This window comes from Anthonomus grandis, chromosome 15 (genome assembly GCF_022605725.1).
Source record: "Anthonomus grandis grandis chromosome 15, icAntGran1.3, whole genome shotgun sequence".
Lineage (NCBI taxonomy): Eukaryota > Metazoa > Arthropoda > Insecta > Coleoptera > Curculionidae > Anthonomus > Anthonomus grandis.
In genome coordinates, this window is record NC_065560.1 from 22066622 (window position 1) to 22080821 (window position 14200).

Genomic DNA, 14200 nt, shown 5'->3' on the forward strand with positions numbered 1-14200 from the left:
TAGTCGCGTCGCCTTGTCTAAACCTATTGCTTTATCTATCCTTATTGTACTCATTTAGAAACATAAGAGACATTATGAGAACGCTCAAACTTTTTAAGGGTCGCCTGACCTTCAGAAGTTTTTTTGTAAACAAAGCATTTTTGTAGGGATATTTTGCATCGTTTAAAATACACTTGATTTATTACATACATAATTATGCAAAAAATTATGCATAAAAATGCGTAAAAACGAAATGTCTAATGGGTTGCATAATGCATACCTTATATTCGAAAAACAGCTATAAAAAACGTTTATCGGACGGTCGAGCATCGAGCCCGAAACATGGCATAATTTGCCGAACGGGCGAGACATCGAGCGGATGAATTAATCCGGATGAAAAAACCGAATTTTCAATTCATCCGAATCAATGCTGTCCGGACATTGAATTAATCCGGATTTTTACAACACTACTGGCGAATGCAAATTTTTAACGCGGGACCGTTGGTCCGCGTGGTGGGAGGTGAGTTATTGCATCATTCTGTTTCTCGTGCATATTGGTAGCGCATGTGTCTAATTCTTATCTTTGCAATTTTGTTGTACCTGTGCTTGTTATAACGTGAGTTTTGAGTGGTTCATTGGAAATATAAAGGTAAGTGAATATAATATGCTTTTTTTGTGCTAAAGGTTATTTTTACGATCCTATGAACATCGCACATCGGAATAGCTTGAACAATATTATATTTATATTTTACGGTTGTTCTAGCAAGTTTGTTTTTTTCTAGATGTCTGAAAACAAACGTGATAGAAAACGAGCACTAAGGCCCGATGAACTTGAGGCATTAGCTTTGAGGTTGGACATGTCAGATGAAGGTTGTAGCAGTTTCTATGACTCTGATGCTGATCCATGTTTTGAGCCGACTGATTCAAGTTCTGAGACTGACTCAGAAGCTGAACGAATTGTTCCAAAGCCACACTCGAAAAAGCTTTGTTTACCAAAACCAACTGAAAGTGAATTTGAACCTTTACCCTCTACGAGTTCAGCTAATTTAACTGAAATTATTCTTCCAGAAAATCAGACTGTTGAGCATTTGTTTCCTGGAAATCCTTGTAAAACTGTTTTACCGTCAGTTGCTGATAATATAACTCAAGTTATTCAACACATTGACAATGATCCTGAAGATACGGTCGATACAGATCAGAATAATGTCAGACATTTGCAAAAGGAATGGGGTCCTCCAACCGGAAATCAGCCAAAACTTGCATTCAATGGAGGCACAGGAGGGGTTGAACCAAACGTAGCAGCCTTGTTAGCACCCGACTGTACCGCTGGTACTGTTTATTCTGCTTTGATTGACGATCGAATTCTACAGATGATCGTCGATCAGACTAATTTATATGCCACCCAACAACTCCTAGGGAACGATGCAGCTCCCGGATCTCGACTTCATTCTTGGAATCCAGTTACCATTCAAGAAGTAAAAACTTTTCTAGGCTTGGTAATGTGGATGGGTCTCGTAAAATTGCCCTCTATAAGAGATTATTGGAGCCAAGACCCATTATATCATGTTCAATTTGCAAGAACAAAAATGACCAGAAACAGATTTGAACTAATTCTAAAGATGTTTCACTTTGCAGATAACTCCGCTTGTATACCAGGAGATCGTCTGCATAAAATCCAACCTTTAGTAGATATATTGGTTGAAAATTTCCAAGCACTTTACATACCAGGGGAGTATATGTGTGTGGACGAGACCATGGTCCCATTCAGGGGACGGCTTATTATGAGACAATACATGAAACAAAAACGGCACCGATATGGAATCAAACTATTTAAGCTGTGTGCTGGAATGGGTTACACCTTGTTATATTTTTTTGTTCTAAAGTGCAATAAAATGGAATGATGGTGGTGAAGCGATAAATGCCAAGTTAATCAAAAGAAAAGAAGTACTAAAAATAGTGAAAGGTTTATGGCCTTAAGAGGGTCTCCAAAAGTTGTTTGATGCCCGGAGGAACTTAACCCCTCTTACCTGAAAAGCCCAGAGAAGGAATCCTTCACAATGCTGCTAGCTCAAGCCGATGTGGGTTCTAGCTTCTTTCTCAACCAAATGAACCAAAATTTCTTAGGTAGTAACTACCCAAGAGTTACCCAACTAAATGTCAAAATCAGTATGGCGCCACCAAGTTTTGGATTTTATATAATCCCAAAGGACGCCCAATATTTATCAAAATTTATTTAGGCAAGTTCAAAACGAAACTTGGAAAACAAAATCAAAGTCAAATCAGTATACACTATTGTTTCCAAATTACCTATGATATTCCAACCTACTCAACTCAAGTGAAAAACAAATTAACAACAGAAAATAACAATTTATTTAAGTCTTGATTATCACAGAGAATTATGTTATGTTATTTATCATTAAGAGGAATAATTATTTAAGTTGGTAACAAGGAACCACAACATCACACAAAAAAAATACACAATCAAAGTGTGGTTGTCAAAATAAAATAAATTATGTTACCCCCAAACCTTTTGGGGAATGAAGCTTCAATTCAATTTAAACTAATAATTTACATGGCCCGGTATATCCCGCCACGGACATTGACCTAAGCAAAAAAAAAAATAACAACCCTAACTGTTGAAGCTTCCCCACTTAAAATTACCCTTTTATTAGTTTACTCTAATATTTACTAGCTAATCTGAGAAAATTTGACATCTTAGGAGTAGTCTGAAAATAAATAATATAACCCAAGTATATACTCATAGTACTACGAAGCCGGCTGCGTCTTACCTCACAGGAGTCACTTGTCACATATATATGTACTCTTATCGGTAATGTTCAATAATAAAATAGCATCGATTAAATAATGTCAATAAAATTTTAAATAAGCTTATGTATGTATCTCAACTCAAAAGATAAAAGTTGTGATAATAAAAATAAAATAAGTGAATAAAAAAAAATGTTATGTTGTGTCACCTAGCTCCACACACAGCAGACTACTTCAGATTCGAGATTCTCCCAGACATCCAAATCCCAGTCAAAGAAAAACTGCAGGCTTCCAAGCTTCACCTCTTCCACTTCACAATACGCCAAGCTCTGGTAGTGGTCTAGGTTAGACGTTAGCTCACAGTTGCTTAAAATCTCCTTCTAGATTAGAGCCAGTAGAGTACATAACCCCAAAACGAAAGCACCATGTGGCATGAAGAAATCAGGTCCGTACAAAAAAAAATCCGTCCAAAATCCATGTTATGTAGCTCTAGTAGCCAAAAGAAAAGAAAAAAAACCTATACTATCAGTATAAACGATAAATTCAAGAATACCTACTTGCTAATTAAATTGTCCCCTGCCAATGCCAATCAGAACCGCTATTTTGCCGATGTTCGAGGGCACGTGAAAAATTATTAGGTTTTAAATCGCCATAAAGGCCAGTAAATTCAACAAAACAACAAATTACAGCATTACGCCCAAAAAGTTGATTTACTATCACCACATTTAGTCAATTATATCCCCATATGGGTAAAATTCACACGAATTTCAAAAAGAACTAAAGCACTCTTCACTTCATGACGGCGGTCTGGAAAAAGGAAGGACCGCAGAGGTCAAACCCGTATTTAAGCAATCACGCACAAAGTGTATTGCCAATCGAAATATATAACAAAATAACTTAACTTTTTTTTATAAGTACCATAAAACCTTTTATAAAAAATAAATAACAAAATTTGTGGCCCAAGGAAGTTGGCAATGAAAATATGTGTCACTATGACAATCAATTTCGATTTTGCCTAGACCAGCAACTTCTTGCTATCTTCCAAGAAAACTAATATTTACATTAGATAAAAAGAGACAAAAATTAGATAGGTCAGTCCGAGTAAAATCAACCAGCATATCTGGTATGGTCAAGCCAAAATCAGATATTGTACTATGAACAGTACAACATACACAATAATTGTACATGCCCAATTAATCATTATTCGTTATAAAATAATTAAATAATCAATATGGGATATAATTTAAATTCTAAAATATTTCTTTAGTCTAGAACCGGGTTTTATAAGAGTATAAATAAAATTTCATTAACAACCAGTACAATATGAAGCTGAAATGTACAAAACTAAATGTGTCCTTAAAAAAAAAGAATACTGTAATTTGAAATGGCTAGAGAACAGAACTATGGGTTACTTGGGAGGCTATTACAGAGAGGGCATTACTAGTATCAATCATTAATATTTGTAAAATATCTATTTTGAAAATATAACTGTAATCAGTGCTTTTAATAAAGAGTATAAAATGCCAATTTTAACCTGTAACAACCTACAACCTAAAAGTTTATTGCGGTAAAAATTTAGAAATAGAAAAAACTGTACCAACGGACATCGTTTTATCTTTGGGAAATAATTTACTGCACGAAGGTCGTACTATGTGCAATGATAATTGGTATACTAACCTAGATTTAGCTAATAAACTCTTAGATGCGAATACACATTTGATTGGAACTTTGCGCTCTAATCGAAAGGGTTTGCCTAAGAGTGTCGTAACAAAAAAATTAAAAAAAGGTGAAATTATTGCTGAAGAAAATCACAGAGGAATTACGGTTCTAAACTGGAAAGATCAGCGCAATGTTCTTATGTTATCTACGAGACATTCCAGTGAAATAGTTGAAGTTGGATGCAGAGGAGGAACCAAAGTCAAACCAAAAATCATAATCGACTATAATGCTGCAAAATCATCAGTCGATTTATCGGACCAAATGGGCGCCTATAGCAATCCTTTACGTAAAACCATAAAGTGGTATCGTAAGTTGGCATTTGAACTTTTGCTTACTACTTCTGTAGTAAATGCACATATAATTTACAAAGAAATTTCCGGCCAAAATATATCCATCGTTGATTTCAAAAAGGAACTTCGTCATCTAACTGAGGTAGTTGATAATGGTGATCGTGAACTATCAATTGATATTTCTAAAACTAGGCAACATGAATTAAAAGCCAAAGAAGGAAAAAAACATGAAGTAAGACGCATGTGCGTAAACTGTTACAAAGAATTATCCCAAAAAGAAGGTAGGAAGGCAGCACAAAATAAAACAAAAAAAGTTATTACTTTTTGTCAATCATGTGATGGAGAGCCCTTTATGTGTCTCAATTGTTTCAATAAGCTTCACAAAAAAAATTAAAACGTGATGTGTTTATTGTTAGCTTTGATAAATAAAACATTTTGTACAAAAATATTTTTATATACATACCTGTCATTTATAATGGACCACATAGGTAACCCGAAAACAAAAATCATACCCCGCATATTTTTTGCAGTCTATATGACCGCGACGGTCCTTTTTAATGATTTAAAGCATATAAAAGGGGACCTACGGACAGTAAGCGATGTTCAAATTTATAACACATTGTAGGTCCCATCGGACCAACAAGGTCAGTTCTGACCCAAATGCCGTAGGTCCCATGGGACCGTCATGGCGCTGAACGTGTTAAAAAGTGGTCCATCTAACTCAATTAACATTTTCCCTATTAAAGGTTTTTTCTGTTTCACGGTTTAGTCACAATCGAGCATCGCGATATTAAAAGACACCCTGTATATACTGGTGTCGGTTGCTATATAACCTAATTTCAATGATCTCTTCAATGTCGTTATAAATGATCCACTCTATACTAAATATTTAAAATTATAAAATCAAACTAAGAATATACTCACTCACCTTCGTTCTGAATACATTTGACATCACCATGTTTAACAACCTCTCCAGGTAGCTGCGTAATTACTAGATCTCTATCATCTAAAGTCCGAATAACTTTTTGGAATCCGCATAGCGCCTCCACTAACTGTATTTCTAATCTTAGAATTAAGTCACTGCCATTCCTCTTAAAGACAGAATGCTCCATCTCGTCCAAAACTATAATAATATCGCCTGGTTCCAGATCTGGTTCTTGATCACCTGTAATTGAAAAAAATTGGTTTTTTAGTGATAACGTTGATTGAATATTTCGGAACATCCAATACGCATTTGTATTCTAAAAATATTTGTTTCAATGAGGAATGTAATTTTTATTTAAAAAGGCATGTTAATAAGCAAAACTGTCGTTACTGACGAGAATACACACGTAGTTAGTTATAGAAGGGCATATATACGGAGGTACGAGGTTAGGTTAGTTAGTTTTATATATAGGAGATACGATTTGTTACTTGGTAAAGGGACACAAAATGAAATTGCCTATTGGAGAAGTGTCCTGGAGCGAGTAGTAGCAGTCGTAAAGTCTTTATCTTCGCGAGGTTTAGGTTTAAGAGGCAAAGAGGAGAAACTTGGAACGACTAATAATGGAAATTTCCTTATGTGCATAGAACTTTTGACCAAGTTCGACCCCTTTTTAGCTGACCATATTGCTCGTTATGGTGGAAAAGGTTCAGGTACCACAAATTACCTCTCAAAAACAACATATGAGGAGTTTATTAAAATCATTGCGAAGAGAGTGCAAGATGTTATAGTAGAAGAATTAAAACAGGCTAAATATTTTTCTATTGTTGTAGATTCCACCCCAGATATAGCCCATATAGACCAACTTGCATTAATTGTTAGATATGTACGCCAAGACGGTATTCCAGTGGAGCGGTTTTTAACATTTCTTCCAAATGTTGGACATAAAGCAGCAGATATGTTTATTACTTTGATGGAAAGTTTTAAAAACCTAAATATTCAAATAATCGATTGTCGGGGACAGTCTTATGACAATGCCGCAAACATGTCAGGAATATATAATGGGCTACAAGCGAAAATCAAGGATGTGTGTTCAGAAGCTTATTAAAGTCTGCCCAACCAATCTGTAGCTAAGCGGTATCGGTGCGGGGAACGTGGTTGTAGACTAGACCCGCCTCATTTCATACATGAAATGGCCAGTGACGTGCGAAATTTTATAAACCGATTACACAGATTTGAATGTATTAAATATTAAAAAATATGATTTGGTTTTAATTTTAAAATAGGTATTTGTAGGTAAGATATTAATTTGGAAATTAAGGTCTTCTAAAATATTTTATTTGTAAATATGTAATAAAAAAATGACAGACAAGATTAGGGAAGTTTGAGATAAAAGTAAAGTAAAGAAAACACAAAATTTGTAATACACCTACTTAGTTTATTCACTTAAAATAAGAGTGCCGTACTCGATGCCTGGATATCGCGAGGGAAAGAGCACGGCAGATAATCCGAATTATGCTGTTTAAACATTGAATTTACTACATAATATGTATAATTTAAATTATTATTTAAATAAGTATAATCAATTTGTACCTGTTGAAGATAACCACTCCAGTAACAGTCTCACTCTGCCAGCATTTTTTAAACGTTAGGTCATTGTCTATCCAAGTTTCATCTAAATAGACAATATTGCGACCTTCGGCTCGGTGTTTTTTTATTTCTCTTAGGTATTTATACCTTAAAAATGTCATTTTTGGAAAATTTTTTTCTTCTGGCAATTTTTGCAACAGCTTTCTGCTAGTAGGCATAACTTTAAACCCATATAAATTCGATTTATTAGGTGTTTAACTATTTGAAAATGAAAGTTGTCGTCTTGTTCCACCTTCGTCATTCGCGGTCTTTTTTTGCCGGGACTAGAAAGCATTTTGTTGGGGTCCGTCCGCATTCTTTCTTCATCTTCTTTGTGAATTTTTTTCACCATTGAAATGCTTACGCCAGTATATTGAGATACTCTTTCAAGTTTGCGCTTTACTGGTAGATTAACGAAGTTATTAGTAGCTTCTTCATTGCAAACCCTAAGAATTTGTACAAGAAGTATATAATCCTGATATTCGATTTTTTTTAGTCGTCGTTCCAATTCATATTACTTATATTTATAGACATTTTATATTCAAAATAACCAACATTAACTTTAAATCTTTTTTGTTTGTAAAGCAATCGAGCTTGGTTTTATTTCATTGAATATGATTTTTATTTATTACAACATTAGGTACATAATTTTTGAAATTTAGTGTCGCATAAATTATGATTTTATTTTAATGTTTTTTTTTTTATAACTGTGCTTAGGCTTCATAATTCTCTTATTATCATTTTACTTACCTACAAACCTTCGCAATCACTTCCCTTGCCTGGCTATGAATAAAGTTATTCATTTTAACGTAAATAACACAAAAACTGTTAAAAATTATGAACCTTAACAACAAAGAAACAAATAACACAAAACAACAACAAAACAGCAACAACAATAATAGCAAATAAACTAAACTATGCTACACTACTCAAAAGTCATAGGTCAGAAATTAAGTAGGTACCTAAAAATACAGCAATAAAAACAGTTTAATAGCTCAAAAGTATTAACATACGCCGCCGCCACTGAATCCGCAAGAACTCGATATTATTCCGAAAATTACACAAAACCTGGTAGGATGCGATCCAATAAGATAGAGAAAGACAGAGAGCTGCATAAAAATAATAAATTAATGGCCACGATGTCATCAACCAATCACCTGTCCCCAAACAGCGAGATGCTTCCGCGAAAGCACGACGTTGCCCGCTTTGTAAGTTTTATTAGGAATTTCGGATAAATGTTAGTCAATATTGGATTTTATAATATGCAAAACATTAGCAAATAGAACTAAAAAATATGGTTTAAACTGCATTACATTATTTATTATCTTTTTTATGATTAAATAGCTTAATTTTACCATTATATTTACTTTTTATTCAATACTATTTCATTTTTGCAGTAAGACGTGACAACGCTTCAAAATTTCTCCCGCATTCTTTTCGTAGACACAGATCCGATGGTCAAACTGTATGTTGCTTGTTCTGCACACTCCCTTAATTTAGTTGGAAATGTAGCGGCAGCATGTTGCTTAGAACCAACAAACTTTTTTTCAGTATTACAAGAATTTTATGTAATTGCGTTGTTCAAATCAGTCCGAGACAAATTTGACGTATATGAAAACGATGCGAAGAAAATTTGTGTACTAAGTGAAGTAACGTACGAAAAAGACCACAAACGGAGAAAAATAGCTAAACTACGACCTGGTGAAACTAGAGATAACGAGGTAGTTTTGACTGAAAGAGATGAATTCAGAGTTTCAACCTTTTTACCTAAAATTGATTCGCTTCTAGTTGAAATTTGATGAAAAAAAAAATTCTTTCCTAGATATTACTCAACTGAGGAATATGAGTTCTGGTGAATTAAAAAAAACTGTTCTGTTTCTACAGGAGAGCTATCCCAACGACCTAGACATAAACTTTGAAGGTGAAGCATCACATTTTCTGCAGCATGTGTTACATTCTAAAAAAGACACCCAGTGCTCCATTTTAGAACTATATGAGTGGTTTACAACAATGAACTTAAAAAGTATATATCCAAATATTGACATTGTATTTAGATTGTGCATTTGTTTACCGGTCTCAAACTGTTCTGCTAAACGAAGTTTCTCTTGTTTGAAACCCATTAAGATATATTTAAGATCAACCCTCGAACAAGAAAGACTAGAAGCTTTGGCAATATTAAATATTGAACCAGATGTGACAAATAACATAAATTTTATTGATATCATTAATGATTTTGCAGAAAAGAAAGTTCGAAAAAAAATTTAAGACTTTTAATATTTTATTTTTAATTTTTATTTTTTTTATATATTCTATGAAATGTGTTTGTTTTAAAGAATAATTGTTGTTTAATTTTGCATTTTACTTTTGTTAAATTTTGTGTTTTTTTTGTGTTTGTGTGTTACAGTTTACTTTTGTTAAATGTGTTTATTAAATGTTTATAAGCAGTTCTAATGTAGTTTACATTAATAATATAATGCCTCCGATATACAAAAAATATTGACTTTAAAATATTAAATTAGGGCGGCAAAAATATATTTGCCTATAGGCGGCAAAAAGTTGAATCCGACCCTGACCTCTCTTAAAAACGGCAAAATGACAAACATTTAGCAGTTTCTTCCATTAATTAACTTGCTTAAATGTATTTTGAACAATCGGCAATAAAATGGGCAAGTTTAAAAAAAATGTAAACGAAAATTACCTTCTCCATTAAAGACAATCTTCTGGCCATCCACCATGCCCTTGTCTACATGAACCTCCAAGATTTTCCTGTCCCTGACCACCTTCTTGCCTTGACATTGTTTGCACCGATCCTTCGGGTTGATCCTCTCGCCCTGACCCCGGCACTCGGGACAAACCGTTTGGATCTGTTGCAACATGCCCGGTCCCAATTGTTGCACTTGCACCTGCATGCCGGTACCTCTACACGTGGGACACTGTTCGACTGCTCCCTTCTTGCCTCCACGACCTTCACACTTATCACAAATTACGTTTTTTTGTAATGCTAATTTCCTCACGGTGCCCTTGTATAGTTCCGCTAGGCTGACTGTAAGTTGATGTACGACGTCTTTGCCTATTCAAAAAATATGGCGTAAATATAATTTGACAAATATTAGACTTAAACTGTAGATATTAATACATATCTAAGAACCATTCAATACCAAATTTTCCGTGAAAAAGTAAAATCAAAAGATCCGCGATCCTGTTATCTTTTTTCTGTTATGAAACTTCACCAAAATTATTAAATTAAGATATAAGTTTAATAACATCATTGAAAGGCTGAGTAAATTTTCTATGAATTCGGCTTAAGCCAAACTTTTATTGTAACAATAATAAGAGTGATATTGATCAGACAGATAATATAACTCAGATAATATTGATGTTTTCTTTAAAAAAATTGCAAATATAAAGGAAACTCAATTCACAACTGAGAACTTATTGGCAAACAAAACCTTATTATTTCAACAATAATAATAATAACAACCTTAACATTTTAAAGAACAAATAAAATAGATTCAAACATTTTTTGTGTGGATAACTTGGTATGCCTACTGATAATCAATAACTTTAAAATATTAAAACTTCTAAGAAATGTACCTTTTCTTTCTCTTCGCGTTCTTCTTCCTCCGCCAAATCCACCTCCAAAGAACATATCGAACAAATCCATTGGGCTTGAGAACCCACCACCACCTCCACCCTCTTTCAAGGCTTGCTCCCCTCCCTGGTCATAGATGGACTTTTTCTCTGGGTCAGAAAGCACTTCATACGCTTGGGAAATCTGCTTGAATTTTTCTCCTTCATTGGGATTTTTGTCGGGATGGTATTTTAGGGCTAACTTTCTGTATGCCTTTTTCAGATCGTCTTGGCTGCACCCTGGTTTTACACCAAGGATGTCATAGAACTTTGTTTCTTTTACCATTGCAATCTAGAGAACTACAAAAAAGATACATAAATCTTTTCAACAATTCAACAAAAACAAGAATAAAAGATTACTGAGTAAATAAACGTATTTTTTTAATGCAAAAATTTTCTTTATTGCTTTTACCAATAATTTCAAGAGAATACTGATAGTCAAAGCAGGCAAGTATACAAATTGTAGATAATTGAAAATACAGAAATTTACAATAATATAACCTGAATTGCAACCCATACAAGGCTCTTAAATAAGATTAACTACTTAAAAACTAGACATCATAGATGAAAATATTAAACTAAACGTAAGTAGAACCCTAAATAAACTTTTATGCTAAATGTTTTGTGGAGTCTACAGTGTATGTTTTTGTATGTATATAAATTTTAATTTTCCTGTTATTTTTCTGTTTTTTTTTTAAATTTTAAGTTGCAACAAATATTTGTTCATAACAATAAAGCTTATTTTGATTTGATTTATTATAGTATGTTAATGACACACTGTTGCACAGAAATTTAAATGTTTTGTATTGTCTTAATTAAGTTTTTATTGACACAGTTTAGATCTGTCCAGTTTTAACCATATAACTATGTTAAATTTGATTTACCCTATTTTATATATGTACATATCTTTGTAAATTTTATTTGTACCATACAATTGTAATTAGTTTTTAATAGCTTTAAATCATCCAATTTTTATGTTCTTGTTTGTTTTTACTTTCTATGTTTGTATATCTGGTTCTTATTCTATTGTGTTTGTACAGGATCTTTCCCCATATATTGACTCTTCCTGTACAGGGTGTCTCCTGCTGGGTAAACTACACTTCTTTATAGACTTGCAGGAAGAAGGCTTGAATCCCTTAAAAAAACCTGGACCACCTTCATTATTAGCTGAAGAAGGAGAAATGGGTAATTACCATTGCGAAATGTGGATCTCCAATCTCAAAATAGTTATTGATACATACTGTAGTAAGAATTGCAGCTGATCCAAACAAAGCAATATTTAATAAAAGCAAGTGGCCCGAAGAAACTTGGTACAAAGGATTTTTAAGAAGAAATCTGGTTCGGTAAGATATCACTTAGACAAGCTGAAAACAGAACAAAAGCACAGGTAGTTACAGAAAAAAGCATTCGAAAATGGTTCAGAGAATTACTTCATTATGTTTTGGAAATGCATTTCTTAGATATTCTTAAAGACCCAACCAGAATATTTAACGGAGACGAGTCTGGTTTTTGGTCTTCTGATCACATTAATCAGAGAGATATAAGATCAACAAAAAAAAGTATTGTAAAAAATAAGGCTGGAACTTAAGTCATATGGAGTAAATGTGGAAGTAATTTTAAATGAAGTAGAAGTATAAAGAAAATAATATTATTTCAACAAAATAGAAAAGATTGACTAATGATTACCAAGATGACGTTGAACCAACTACTTCAGTCACCACTTCTAAGTGACCACAAAAACCTGACTTTTTCCCTGAAATACAGACCATTTACAGTGAAGAACAAGAGCCGTCCAGAGAAACTTGTAACCCATTGGTATCTTCAATTAATGACTTATCATCAAGGGAACCAACAATTTCGCCCATTACTTCTAATTGGCCATCAGAAGCTGACTTTTTGCCTGATATCCGAACCATTGATAGTGAATTTTGAATCTTTGGATTGTTCAATAATTGGTATACTGTTGACCAGTCATCAACATCTAAACAATTTAAAACTCCATCTGAACAAAACATCACACTAAATGCGTCACTATTAAGTATTCCAAATTGTTTTAATGAAATATTTATTAATGAAATTCAAACCGAGGTTGGTGAGTTACCCAGTACTGCAGAAATAAAATTTAAAACCGTTAAAAGTTTTAATGCCACTAACTAGTACAATGTATGCTCTTACCTTAAATATCCAGAACCTATAAAAAGAAGCAACTTTTTTTGCTTCTTTTTATAGGTTCTCTCAACCTCTCTAATTTGATTCCTAAATCAAGCAGATTTTGTGTCTATAAATAACTACTTTTCTACATACAACTGGATGTCAATAATTGTTAACGATAACTTAAATACCACTGTTGCAAACTTCTATTCTGTTGTTTATGATTGTTTGAATCTGTTTGTGCCAATAAAAAAAACACTCTCCCAAGAAACATTATCCACCATGGTTTTCTAGAGAACTAAAAAGTCTAGTTATTCAGAAAAAAATAGCACATAGAAGGTACAGACAGTCAGGATCAAATACTGATTACTTAAGTTTTAGTGTTCTGCGCTCAGAATGCCGTTCATTATCTAGTGAATGCTACAGACATTACATTGAAAGAGCCGAAAATGCAATAGAGAACGATAGCAAGACCTTTTGGAAATTTGTAAGACTTCAGTCCAATCAAAGCGATTCTACCGTTCCAGATGAGATGTTCCTTCATGATCTCAGGGCCGATACTGGTATTTCTATTGCAAATCTCTTTGCCACCCACTTTTTATCTGTATTTAACAAGAATACTAACCCTTCTAATGCCTCTGACGGTCTCGATACCTCATGTAAATTTAACCATATCAACCACGTGTTCCTTAGTGCTACTACAATTGAAACAGCATTAGCTAAACTGGACAGCAGAAAGGGAGCGGGTCCCGATGGAATTCCAAACAGGCTTTTGAAAGAATGCAGCCATTCCCTTTTCCTTCCACTTTTTCATATTTTCAATTTGTCCCTAACTTCTGGAACTTTTCCAGAGAACTGGAAGCTATCTCATGTATGTCCTATTTATAAATCTGGGAATAAGAGTGACATAACTAACTATCGTCCCATTAGTATCCTCTCTGCAATTCCTAAACTGTTCGAGCACTGTGTAGAGGTGGTTCTATCTGGCACATTTCAGGAAATAATTGGAGATCAGCAGCATGGATTCACCAGAGGTCGTTCTGTGGATACAAACTTGTTTGTTTTTAGCAACTATATCTTTAAATCTTTTGCCGACGGTAATGAAACACATGCG

The 14200-nt window shown here is 33.7% G+C and overlaps 1 protein-coding gene across 1 annotated transcript in view; it reads right to left on the reverse strand.

Annotated features, from left to right (window-relative positions):
• LOC126744874 (dnaJ homolog subfamily A member 1) overlaps positions 1-14200 on the reverse strand; it is a 36386-nt gene that overhangs the window by 13437 nt on the left and 8749 nt on the right. The window contains exons 2-4 of the mRNA XM_050452440.1: positions 10900-11235; positions 10004-10375; positions 5683-5919 (exon numbers count right to left, since the gene is read on the reverse strand). Coding sequence (XP_050308397.1) covers positions 5683-5919; positions 10004-10375; positions 10900-11221 — 931 coding nt within the window. The 5' untranslated portion in view covers positions 11222-11235. The remainder of the gene's footprint in view (positions 1-5682; positions 5920-10003; positions 10376-10899; positions 11236-14200) is intronic.